At 41.2% G+C, this 13,663-nt stretch overlaps 1 protein-coding gene across 3 annotated transcripts in view; it reads left to right on the top strand.

Moving 5' to 3' along the window:
- The window catches only part of LOC112252244 (low-density lipoprotein receptor-related protein 5), a 79,271-nt gene extending 69,261 nt beyond the window's left edge, over positions 1-10,010 (top strand). For 2 of the 3 annotated variants that reach the window (XM_024423313.2, XM_042323075.1), the window contains 5 exons: positions 7,013-7,123; positions 7,306-7,548; positions 7,694-7,836; positions 8,006-8,118; positions 8,248-10,010. In XM_024423313.2, the coding sequence (XP_024279081.2) occupies positions 7,013-7,123; positions 7,306-7,548; positions 7,694-7,836; positions 8,006-8,118; positions 8,248-8,509 (872 nt within the window). In that variant the 3' untranslated portion in view covers positions 8,510-10,010. The remainder of the gene's footprint in view (positions 1-7,012; positions 7,124-7,305; positions 7,549-7,693; positions 7,837-8,005; positions 8,119-8,247) is intronic. The other variant, XM_024423314.2, reaches the window with a different exon arrangement.
- The last annotated feature ends 3,653 nt before the right edge of the window (positions 10,011-13,663 follow it).

Below are 13,663 nucleotides of genomic sequence, written 5' to 3'. Positions count from 1 at the left end.
ACACATGTGGAGACCACACGTAGCTTAACTGGCGCCTCCAGAGACAAAACCTCTCATCGTCACTCAATGCCTAGGTTTACCCCCACTGTACTCGGCACCCTACCATACCCATCTGTACACTATGCCCTGAATCTATCCTACTACACCCAGAAATCTGCTCCTTTTATTCTCTGTTCCCAAAGCACAAGACGACTAGTTCTTATAGCCTTTAGCCGTGCCCTCATCCTAATTCTCCTCTGTTCCTCTGGTGATGTAGAGGTTAACCCAGGCCCTGTGTGTGTCCCCAGGCGCTCTCATTTGTTGACTTCTGCAACCGTAAAAGCCTTGGTTTCATGCATGTTAAATCAGAAGCCTCCTCCCTAAGTTTGCTTTATTCACTGCTTTAGCACACTCTGCAACCCTGATGTCCTAGCCGTGTCTGAATTAGGAAGGCCAGCAAAAATTCTGAAATTTCCATCCCCAATTACAACAAGACAGAACTGCTAAAGGATGCGGAATTGCAATCTACTGTAGAGAGAGCCTGCAGAGTTTTGTCATACTATCCAGGTCTTAGTTAGAGCTTCTACTTTTAAAGATCCATCTCTCCAGAAATAAGTCCCTCACTGTTGCTGCTTGTTATAGACCCCACCCCTCAGCTCCCAGCTGTGCCCTGGACACCATATGTGAATTGATTTCCCCCCCATCTATCATCAGAGTTCATACTGCTAGGTGACCTAAATTGGGATATGCCTAACACCCCAGACATCCTACAATCTAAGCTAGATGCCCTCAATCTCACACAAATGATCAAGGAACCTACCAGGTCCAACCCCAAATCTGGAAACATGGGCACCCTCATAGATATCATCCTGACCAACTTGCCCTCCAAATACACCTCTGCTGTTTTCAACCAGGATCTCAGCAATCACTGCCTCATTGCCTGCGTCCGTTATGGGTCCGCGGTCAAACGACGACCCCTCATCACTGTAAAATACTTCTGCGAGAAGGTCTTTCTAAATCGACCTGGCCAGGGTATCCTGGAAGGATGTTGACCTCATCCCGTCAGTAGATGATGCCTTGTTGTTCTTTAAAAGTGCTTTCCTCACCATCTTAAATAAGCATGCCCCTTTCAAAAAATGTAGAACTAAGAACAGATATAGTTCTTGGTTCACTCCAGGTTTGACTGCCCTTGACCAGCACAAAAACACCCTGTGGAGTACTGAACTAGCTTCAAATAGTCCCCGCAATATGCAACTTCTCAGGGAAGTCAGGAACCAATACAGAGTCAGTTAGGAAAACAAAGGCTAGCTTTTTCAGACATTTGCATCCTGCAGCACTAATTCAAAAAGGTTTTGGGACACAAGTCGGAGAATAAGGAGGAGAGTAATATGAGGAGGAATATGAGGAGAATAAGGAGAATAATATGAATGAGGAGAATGAGGAGAATAATAGTACCTCCTCCCAACTGCCAACTACACTGAGACTAGGAAACACTTGTCAGCACTGATGAATCCATGGTAATCGAATTTCAATAGGCATTTCTCTACAGCTGGCCATGCTTTCCACCTGGCTGCCCCAACCCTGGCCAACAGCTTTGCATCCCCCCGGGTTTGAAAATAAATTAACCCAACAGCAACTGGCCCAAGCCCCCCCACCCACTTCACCCAAATGTTTTGAAAGAGCTGCAAAATCTGGATCCCTACAAATCAGCTGGGCTAGACAATCTGGACCCTCTCTTCCTAAAATGATCTGCTGCCATTGTTGCAGCCCCTATTACTAGTCTATTCAACCTATCTTTCGTATCGTCTGAGATTCGACCGATATCCATCTTGCCCTGCCTTTCTAAAGCCAAGTGAACAAACAGATTACCAACCATTTCGAATCCCACCATACCTTCTCCGCTAAGCAATCTGGTTTCAGAGCTGGTCACGGGTGCACCTAAGCCACGCTCAAGGTCCTAAACAATATCATAACCGTCATTGATAAAAGACAGTACTATGCAGCCATCTTCATTGACCTGGCCAAGGCTTTCGACTCGGTCAATCACTGTATTCTTATCGGCAGACTCAACAGCCTTTGTTTCTCTAATGACTGCCTCGCTTGGTTCACTAACTACTTCTCAGATAGTTCAGTGTGTCAAATCGGAGGGCCTGTTGTCCGGACTTCTGGCAGTCTATGGGTTGGCACAGGGTTCAATTCTTGAGCCAACTCTTTTCTTTGTATATATCAATAGAATCACCCGCAGCCAGTGCTGCGGGTGATTCTTTGATCCACCTCTACGCAGACAACACCATTCTGTATACATCTAGCCCTTCTTTGGACACTGTTAACAAACTTCCAAACGAGCTTCAATGCCATACAACACCTCTAACTGCTCTTAAAACCTCTCTGGGATATGCGGGACGCTAGCGTCCCACCTGGCCAAAAGGCAGGGAGAATGCAGAGCACCAAATTCAAATAAATTACTATAAAAATCAAACTTTCATTAAATCACACATGCAAGAACGCAAATTAAAGCTCCACTTGTTGTGAATCCAGCCAACATGTCAGATTTCAAAAAGGCTTTTCAGCGAAAGCAAACGATGCTATTATCTGAGGATAGCACCATAGTAAACAAATAGAAAGCATATTTCAACCCGGCAGGCGGGACACAAAACGCAGAAATAAAAACAATTCATGCCTTACCTTTGACAAGCTTCTTTTGTTGGCACTCCAATATGTCCCATAAACATCACAAATGGTCCCTTTGTTTGATTAATTCTGTCAATATATATCCAAAATGTCCATTTTTTTGGCTCGTTTGATCCAGAAAAACACCAGTTCCAACTTGCTCAACATGACTACAAAATATCTCAAAAGTTACCTGTAAACTTTGCCAAAACATTTCAGACTACTTTTGTAATACAACTTTAGGTATTTTTTAATGTAAATAATCGATCAAATTGAAGACGAGATGATCTGTGTTCAATACAGGAAGAAAACAAACTGAAGCATGCTTTCTGGTCACGCACCTCTAACTAACAGTACACTTCATGTGACCCTCGTTCAAGATGGCCGTACTTCTTCCTTACACAAAGGAATAACCTCAACCAATTTCTAAAGACTGACATCCAGCGAAGCGATAGGAACTGCAAGAAGGTCCCTTAGAAATTTGGATTCCCAATGAAAACCCATTGAAAAGAGTGACCCCCCCCCAAAAAAAATCTGAATGGTTTGTCCTCTGGGTTTTGCCTGCTAAATAGGTTATGTTATACTCACAGGCATGATTCAAACAGTTTTAGAAACGTCAGTGTTTCTATCCAAATCTACTAATAATATGCATATCTTATCTTCTGGGGATGAGTAGCAGGCAGTTGAATCTGGGCATGCATTTCATCTGGACGTGAAAATACTGCCGCGTCACCAAGAAGTTAAATGCTAGTAAAAGGAAATGCATGCTCTTGAACCGATCGATGCCCGCACCCGCCCGACTAGCATCACTACTCTGGACGGATCTGACTTAGAATATGTGGACAGCTATAAATACCTAGGTGTCTGGCTAGACTGTAAACTCTTCTCCAATCCAAAATTAAATCTAGAATTGCCTTCCTATTTCACAACAAAGCCTCCTTCACTCATGCTGCCAAACATACCCTCGTAAAACTGACTATCCTACCGATCCTTGACTTCGGTGATGTAATTTATAAAATAGCCTCCAACACTCTACTCAGAAAATTGGATGCCGTCTATCACAGTGCCATCTGTTTTGTCACCAAAGCCCCATATACTACCCACCACTGAGACATGTTTGCTCTCGTTGGCTGGTCCTCGCTACATATTCATCGCCAAACCCACTGACTCCAGGTCATCTACAAGTCTTTGCTAGGTGAAGCTCTGCCTTATCTCAGCTCACTGGTCACCATAGCAACACCCACCCATAGCACACGCTCCAGCAGGTATATTTCACTGGTCAACCCCAAAGCCAACACATCATTTGGCTGCCTTTCCTTCCAGTTCTCTGCTGCCAATGACTGGAACAAATTGCAAAAAATTAAAAAATTGCTGAAGTTGGAGATATATATATGGATATACAGTGGGGCAAAAAAGTATTTAGTCAGCCAGCAATTGTGCAAGTTCTCCCACTTAAAGATGAGAGGCCTGTAATTTTCATCATAGGTACACTTCAACTATGACAGACAAAATTAGGAAAAAAAATCCAGAAGATCACATTGTAGGATTTTTTATAAATTTATTTGCAAATTATGATGGAAAATAAGTATTTGGTCACCTACAAACAAGCAAGATTTCTGGCTCTCACAGACCTGTAACTTCTTCTTTAAGAGGCTCCTCTGTCCTCCACACGTTACCTGTATTAATGACACCTGTTTGAACTTGTTATCAGTATAAAAGACACCTGTCCACAACCTCAAACAGTCACAGTCCAAACTCCACTATGGCCAAGACCAAAGAGCTGTCAAAGGACACCAGAAACAAAATTGTAGACCTGCACCAGGCTGGGAAGACTGAATCTGCAATAGGTAAGCAGCTTGGTTTGAAGAAATAAACTGTGGGAGCAATTATTAGGAAATGGAAGACATACAAGACCACTGATAATCTCCTTCGATCTGGGGCTCCACGCAAGATCTCACCCCGTGGGGTCAAAATGATCACAAGAACAGTGAGCAAAAATCCCAGAACCACACGGGGGGACCTAGTGAATGACTTGCAGAGAGCTGGGACCAAAGTAACAAAGCCTACCATCAGTAACACACTATGCCGCCAGGGACTCAAATCCTGCAGTGCCAGACGTGTCCCCCTACTTAAGCCAGTACATGTCCAGGCCCGTCTGAAGTTTGCTAGAGAGCATTTGGATGATCCAGAAGAAGATTGGGAGAATGTCATATGGTCAGATGAAACCAAAATATAACTTTTTGGTAAAAACTCAACTTGTCGTGTTTGGAGGACAAAGAATGCTGAGTTGCATCCAAAGAACACCTTACCTACTGTGAAGCATGGGGATGGAAACATCATGCTTTGGGGCTGTTTTTCTGCAAAGGGACCAGGACCACTGATCCGTGTAAAGGAAAGAATGAATGTGGCCATGTATCGTGAGATTTTGAGTGAAAACCTCCTTCCATCAGCAAGGGCATTGAAGATGAAACTTGGCTGGGTCTTTCAGCATGACAATGATCCCAAACACACCACCCAGGCAACGAAGGAGTGGCTTCGTAAGAAGCATTTCAAGGTCCTGGAGTGGCCAAGCCAGTCTCCAGATCTCAACCCCATAGAAAATCTTTGGAGGGAGTTGAAAGTCCGTGTTGCCCAGCAACAGCCCCAAAACATCACTGCTCTAGAGGAGATCTGCATGGAGGAATGGGCCAAAATACCAGCAACCGTGTGTGAAAACCTTGAAGACTTACAGAAAACATTTGACCTCTGTCATTGCCAACAAAGTGTATATAAAAGTATTGAGATAAACTTTTGTTATTGACCAAATACTTATTTTCCACCATAATTTAAAAATAAATTCATTAAAAATCCTACAATGTGATTTTCTGGATTTTTTTTCTCCATTTTGTCTGTCATAGTTGAACTGTACCTATGATGAAAATTATAGGCCTCATCTTTTTAATTGGGAGAAATGGCACAATTGGTGGCTAACTAAATACTTTTTTGCCCGACTGTATATATAGAGAGAGATATCTCCCTCACTAACTTTAAGCGTCAGCTGTCAGAGCAGTTTACCGATCGCTGCAGCTGTACACAGCCCATCTGTAAATAGCCCATCCAACTACCTACCTCATCCAATATTTGTTTTTCTGCTCTTTTGCACACCAGTATTTATACTTGCACATCTATCACTCCAGTGTTAATTGCTAAATTGTAATTACTTCGCCACAGGCCTATTTATTGCCTTACCTCCTTCATTTGCACACACTGTATACAGATTTTTATATTGTTATTGATTGTACGTTGTTTTGTCGCACTGCTTTGCTTTATCTTGGCCAGGTTGCCGTTGTAAATGAGAACTTGTTCTCAACTGGCCTACCTGGTTAAATAATGGTGAAATAGAATAAATAAAAACACTTCCAGTTCAGTAAAACATACACCAATGTCATAGGGATTAAAGGGCGACTGCACTTCCTGATTTGACCTCGTTTTGAAGATTGTTCATTAAGAAATGCTAGCGGCCATGACTAAAGCCAAATGATAGTTATCTTGGATGTGGGCGTGTTATGTTCCCATATCGTACCCTTGCAGGTACTGTTGTTTGTCCCTCCTGAGTCACCGTAGCAACAGCCACTTCCTCAAAATAAATTGAATTAATCTAAGAGAAATCTGTAATTAATTTGGATATTTTAGCTTAGTCGCGCAATTTTACATCTAGCTAAGGTGTTTGGTCCAGTGTTTCTCAAGTTAAAAAATGTGCATGGAAAACTAGTCAGCGGGTTTTGGAATATTGACAAGTTGCAGTTGGGATACAAATGCGCTTTGATCGTCTCAATTCTCATTTTGCCCCAAAAGTTGGCAGGCGTCAGTGATTGACACTGTCAAACACATCAGCATGTGGCCACTCCATAAAGGGCTTAGGGCCAAGAGTTATTTCAACATAACATTGGCAACGTGTTGTCTTATGTAAACAAGTCAGAGGCGCTGTGTAATGGGCAGGTCTGTCTCGCTGTCTGGAAGTTCTGGCTGCTATGGTTGGAGTGCACACAGCTGCTTCTCTCGTGTTAGTGGGCACGATCGTAATCATACCCAACCCTCCAGTAAGTCGCGACGAACTCACAAAACTCAGTTTTGGACAAGATGGACTGACAAATGATGCTATTTACACTTTGTGGTTAATTTTTACACTATAATAAATGTGTTTATGCTTCATAGATGCCACATAGAATCAACTTCTCTGAATTTAAATAGCCTAAAGGGCAGTTGACCTTTAATACTGGGAGATTGTACTATCACCACCACCAGCAACCTTGTTTGTATTGATTTGATGATAAGCCATGCCAAGTCTTGTAACGTGGACTTTGCTCTGCTCTCCTCCCCTCAGCCATATGCCTGCCCAACCAGTTCCGCTGCAACAACAAGCAGTGCATCCTGAAGAAACAGCAGTGTGACTCCTACAATGACTGTGCTGACAACTCTGACGAGCTCTTCTGTGGTGTGTTTAACTTCACTCAGTCACTTGAGAAAATCAAGGGAGTTCAGAATTTACACTATTGTCATATTTTTCAGTAAGGAGAAACCAGTCAATCCATCTACAATATCACATTGATTTAACCGACTACTCATACTTGGCAGCAGTCCGTTAAACCTGTTGTAATGTCTTTGCCCGTCTTGTAGAATTCCTCACCCCCCCGTCAAGCGACGTTCAATCACCATCTCACACCAGCACCATCGGCCCAGTCATTGGCATCATCCTGTCAGTGTTTGTGATGGGAGGGATGTACTTTGTGTGCCAGCGGGTGGTGTGCCGCCGTTACAAAGGTCCCAACGGAGCCTTCCCCCACGATTACATCAGTGGCACCTCACACGTACCCCTCAACTTCATCGCACCCAGCAGCTCACAGCACGGAACCTTCACAGGTAAAGGTTGGCTATTACACAACACTGAAAACTAAAGATCAAATGGATGAGTGTATAGATATTCCCTGTACTGTGAAAGGATAGTATTTACATGCTGACGCAGGTAGTTGTTGTCACTGTATTTGACTGTTTTGTTGTTTCTTAGGTATCTCGTATGGGAAGTCTATGATGAGTTCTGTCAGTCTGATGGGGAGCAGCTGTAGTGGGGCGCCACTCTATGACAGGAACCATGTAACAGGGGCCTCCTCCAGCAGCTCCTCCAGCACTAAGGGAACCTTTTATCCACAGGTATGTACCCAACTACTCTGCCCTCTCTTAGGAACCCAACACCCATCCTCTCCGCGGTGTCTCTCATACATTATTTCTAAAAACTGGGGGGAATGTACATTTTCTCCTGTTTGAACTTTACTGGACACTGGATGATCTCAAAACTTAAGTTTGTAATTGAATGGGTAAGGGTTTGTATTTGCAGATGCTCAACCCGCCTCCCTCTCCAGCCACGGATCGCTCCCTGTATAATGCAGAGATCTTCTACTCCTCTAACAGTCCCTCCACCACCAGGTCTTACAGGTAAGAGATGAGGCACACTTGATCAGTTTCTCTTTGTATTATGCAACAGTCAGCTTGATGCAAATTGGCACCTCTTTGCTGTTGTGAAATAAAAAAGTATTTTCTCTCCTCCATGCTTGCTCCTGAAAGGCCTTATCTAATGCGCGGTGTGGCACCCCCCACCACCCCATGCAGCACTGACGTCTGTGACAGCGACTACACCACAAGTCGTTGGAAGAGCAACAAGTACTACATGGACCTAAACTCAGACTCTGACCCTTACCCTCCTCCCCCCACTCCCCGGAGCCAGTACCTATCAGCAGAGGAGAGCTGCCCCCCTTCTCCATCCACAGAGCGCAGTTACTTTCACCTCTGTCCCCCACCCCCATCACCATGCACTGACTCTTCATGACACCTGGGGAAATAGCCATGTCTGTAAATAATTTTAAATATAAACAAATGAGAATTATATTTTATTCATTTCCACTGATTGCCATGGATTAAGGTGGGGATGGAATAGGGCCAGATCAAGTGTGACGTTGTTGTACAGTGAATTGTATCACTTGTCTATATTTTTCATGTTTCCCACCCTCGTTTCAGATGGAGTATCCTCCTAATTAGAAGACTTTCAATTTGACTATTCTATTGGCCTTTGATAATTCTTCGTTTTTTTTCAGCAACGTACTTTAGAACTTCCTTCAAACGTACCAATTTACAGTGAAATTTGAACAAGGTGGTCACCAATATTGGTTTGAGAAAATACTCCATTCAAATGTTACACTGGTGATGTGGCCAACCACATTACCATTAACAAAACAAATTGTAAATATTTGTAATTAAGTAAATAAGAAATGTTTCACAACAGCCATGAAATGCTCTTATTAATTGAAATGATCCTGAGCATGTCTTTGTTTTGGAGTTTACCAAAAATGTGTTTGCTGCTACTGTACATATATACTTTACTCTGAATTATGAGAACACCCAACAAAACAATTAGACAATAGATCATTAAGCTGTTTCAGTTAGTAACGTTATTATTTTTGTGTAGAACAGTATGTATACATGTTAATTGTTTTGAAGGAGTCCTTATGGAATAACTCATAAGAGCAGCTTCATCGTTGATGCAGTTATCAACCAGAAATGACAAGGTTTTGCACAACCTTAACTCTATCATGAATCTCTTATGCAATGTCCATGTGACCTACTAGACTGACTATTTCCATTTATTGAAACAATAATACTGTTGATATTTCAGCTTTTATCAATGAGACAAATGTCTAGTTTAATAAAAGCTATTCCATCTTTTGTAAACAATGTTTGAAAACTGTAGATGATTCAATTGTAGTGAAACACTCACTATCTTCACATACCTTTCAACTTATAGATTGAATTTCAGAGTGGTGAATATCATGCACCTGTAAAATCATGGCTCCATTATATTGTCTCACTTTGAAGATTGGCAACATTGTCAAACTGAGCACTTCCTTAAATGAACTATCCAACCAGTTAAGAAATGTGAACAGTGAATGTAAAATTACATAAAGAGGGAAATGTATTTTGAATTCAGACCTCGTGCTTGTTTTCTGAGCTTTTTCTCTGCCATTTGTATATAGGCAATTAACTATGGTGCTGACAAGTGAAATTAAATCATATGATCAAAAGTGTCAGGCTTCCATCTGTATGTTGGACACCTCTGGCTTCTAGCGGAGAGGTTGTACAGGTTCCTCAGACCTCCACAACACAACCTGCTGCCCAGCCCATTTCAAGCCATGCCCTTACTGGACAACTCCAGCTGTACTTCATTGTGCCAGTATGTAGATGCTCCCCAAACAAACCTGTGTTGTGTTATTTACACTTGTGACCATTTTTGTATCAAAAGCATTTTTATATAATAAAGGTTCTATTTTAAGGAATACTTGTGTGGCTACTTTGATATTTTGATTTAACACTTTTTTGGTTACTAAATGATTCCATGTGTTATTTCCTAGTTTTGATGTCTTAACTATTATTGTACAATGTAGAAAATAGTATAAAAAAAAAAGAAAAACCCTTGAATGAGTAGGTGTCCAAACTTTTGACTGGTACTGTATATACAGTAATATTAATTTGTTGCATGGAAAAGGTTTTTGGTGATCCAAATAGGGCACACATTTTCTATTATGATACTATTAACTGCACTGGTTATGCGAGTGAATCATAGCTAAATGCTGCCACCACGTGTAGAAAAGTTGGAACGTCATCCTTATCTATTTTTCAGGTCTTTTTTTTTTTTTTTTTTTAAACAAATGGACATCCATGTCAAATCATATCAATCTACCCCAGTAAAGTCTAGTTATGGCCAGAATATTTTGAGTGACGACTGAAGGCGTGTTGTATGGGCTGACCCAAAGACATCCCTAGAGCAATTGCTGCTGATTACAAACTTCTCCAGCATAGCACATCAGTCTGCAGTTCAATTAATAATGCTGAGCCAGTGTGGTATGTCAACCTCAAACAATAACAACCTGTATAAAAGCTGCTGTCAATGTGACCCCTATTAGGAAGGATTACAGACTGGACATGGAAAACTCCTTGAAACTTTGCAACTCTCATGCCTTGGGTATGTAAAACCAAAGGAAACTACGTATGAGGAAACATAGCTATTCAATGTATTTGACGTTCCTATTTTGGTGTACAGTACATTGCAGAAATAGTTGTGCATGCGTGAAAGATTCCTGTGAAACTTTTGAGCAGGTTGATTGAGAACAAACAACGATAAAAGAGTATTGCATTTGGTGGCTGGCATTAGAGATTACTAAACTGCTCTCCATTCACTGTTAGAGGACCGCTATACTCTTCAGGTGAAGTTACTCAAGTGCAGGCCTGTAATGACAGGCCTTAACTGGAAAACCCCTCACATCACGTTTTTTGTTTTGCTCATTTCGTTTGGATGTCTTCCATCTCTGACAAAGTTCTACTTTCACTTGCTACAATCCCTAATGTTAACAATGATTTTTTTTAAATTAAATAACTCAATGTTATCAGGGGAGTAATAGCAAAAGACAGGGGAGACCCATCTTGGCAATCAAGGGCCAGTGTCTACAGGATTTTGATCCAACTCCTATTGATTCAAAAATGATCACACGTAGACTGTAGTCTGCAAAACATCTTTGGCACTCTGTGCATTTGTAACATGACGATACTGTTGACTTGCAATACATCACTGTTCAGTTTAAGGTAATTTCCATCTTCAGACCCCATGGTTACAGGTTGTAATGTCACAATAAGAGAAAAACTATTCAGAATACTCATGACACCAACACTTTACAGTGATAATAACCACAGGGACAACACAACAGTTAAAAATGCTGCACAATAATATGGTTTAACACTGACAGATTATTTTTGCTTCATTCCAAGAGATATCTGGGTTTCTCAACTCCACGATATGTACATCTCCACAGTGGTGGCTGGTGGCACTTTAAAATGGGGAGGATGAGCTCATAGTAATGGCTAGAACAGAATAAATGGAATTGTCTCAAACACCTGGTTTCCATGTGTTTGATATCATTCCATTTACTCCATTCCATTCATTATTATGAGCCATCCTCCCCTCGCCAGCCTCGGATTGAGTTGGGTTGCGACGACTGTGGGAAAAGTGTAGCTCCGACTACATCGAGTCGCTGTCATTCGATACGAGGAAACAGTTGGTGGTTGTATTTGACTAGTTTTATTAAAAAGTAGGGATTTCAGCAAACATAGAAAGGAACGCAGCTGCAGAAGAAAAACTTACATACACCCTAAGAGTTTAAGAATTCAAAATTGCACAAGTACCGACTGATAGTGACTCGATGTAGTCTGAGGTTCAGTCCGCCCAGTTGTCTCCGCTCAACTCCAATGACGTGAGGTACATCTTGAAGTTGAGAAAAACTTGGCTAGCCAAGACATTAACTTTGATCAGTTGGCTCTAAATCCTCTAGATGCAAAGATAAGCAACTCTCCTGGCACCGGGTTTAACCCATCAATCTCATCACACTGAGAAATTATACAATGTAAGTTTAATGTAGGATACTTTTGGAAATACACCTCAGATTATCAGGTGTCATTTCTTAGCCTGACAACTCACACTATATTCTTCTGCTGCTCTGTCATTCACTACATACTTCAAAAACTGAAGTCGTTTGTGTATCAGTGTATCAAAGCCAATGACATTTTCAAACCGCCTCTTTCCTAGAGGTCGAATGATTATGATTTTAACGCCGATACCGATTATTGGAGGACCCAAAGAAAATCTGCCAATTTTTTTTATAAATAATAATGACAATTACAACAATACTGAATGAACACTTATTTTAACTTAATATAATGCATATATTTAGTCTCAAATGAATAATGAAACGGGTTCAAATTTGGTTTAAATAATGCAAAAACACAGTGTTGGGGAAGAAAGTAAAAGTGCAATATGTGCCATGTAAAAATAGCTAACGTTTAAGTTCCTTGCTCAGAACATATGAAAGCTGGTGGTTCCTTTTAACATGAGTCTTCAATATTTCCAGGTAAGAAGTTGTAGGTTGTAGTTATTATAGGACTATTTCTCTCTATACCATTTGTATTTCCTATACCTTTGACTATTGGATGCTCTTATAGGCACTATAGTATTGCCAGCCTAATCTAAGGAGTTGATAGGCTTGGAGTCATAAACAGCACAGTGCTTCAAGCATTGCGAATAGATGCTGGGAAACGCAGGAAAGTGCTGTTTGAATGAATGCTTACGAGCCTGCTGCTGCCTACCACCACTCAGTCAGACTGCTCTATCAAATATCAAATCATAGACTTAATTATAATAAACACACAGAAATACAAGCCGTAGGTCATTAATATGGTCAAATCTGGAAACTATCAAAACAAAACGTTTATTCTTTCAGTGAAATACAGAACCGTTCCGTATTTTATCGAACGGGTGGCATCCATAGGTCTAAATATTGCTGTTACATTGCACAACCTTCAATGTGATGTCATAATTCTGTACAATTTTGGCAAATTAATTACAGTCTTTGTTAGAAAGAAATGGTCTTCACACAGTTCACAACGAGCCAAACTGCTGCATATACCCCGACTCTGCTTGCACTGAACCCAAGAGAAGTGACACAATTTCCCTAGTTAATATTGCCCGCTAACATGGATTTCTTTGAACTAAATATGCAGGTTTAAAAATATATACTTATGTATTGATTTTAAGAAAGGCATTGATGTTTTTGGTTAGGTACATTGGTGCAAGGACAGTGCTGTTTTGCAAATGCGCTTGTTAAATCATCACCCGTTTGGCGAAGTAGGCTGTGATTCGATGATAAATTAACAGTGTTAACTGTTAACTCCTCCCAAGTGTTAACTCCTCCCACATTGATTATTTGCACCGCAGGACAAGCTAGCAATACCATCAACCATATGTAAGTTAACTAGTGATTATGTTAAGATGTATTGTTTTTTTAATACGATACATTTAATGCTAGCTAGCAACTTACTTTGGCTCCTTGCTGCACTCGTATAACAGGTGGTCAGCCTGCCACGCAGTCTCCTCGTGGAGTGC

Source organism: Oncorhynchus tshawytscha, linkage group LG06 (genome assembly GCF_018296145.1).
Source record: "Oncorhynchus tshawytscha isolate Ot180627B linkage group LG06, Otsh_v2.0, whole genome shotgun sequence".
Lineage (NCBI taxonomy): Eukaryota > Metazoa > Chordata > Actinopteri > Salmoniformes > Salmonidae > Oncorhynchus > Oncorhynchus tshawytscha.
Note: the sequence above shows the minus strand (reverse complement) of the source record. Positions and strands in the feature narration are given on the sequence as shown.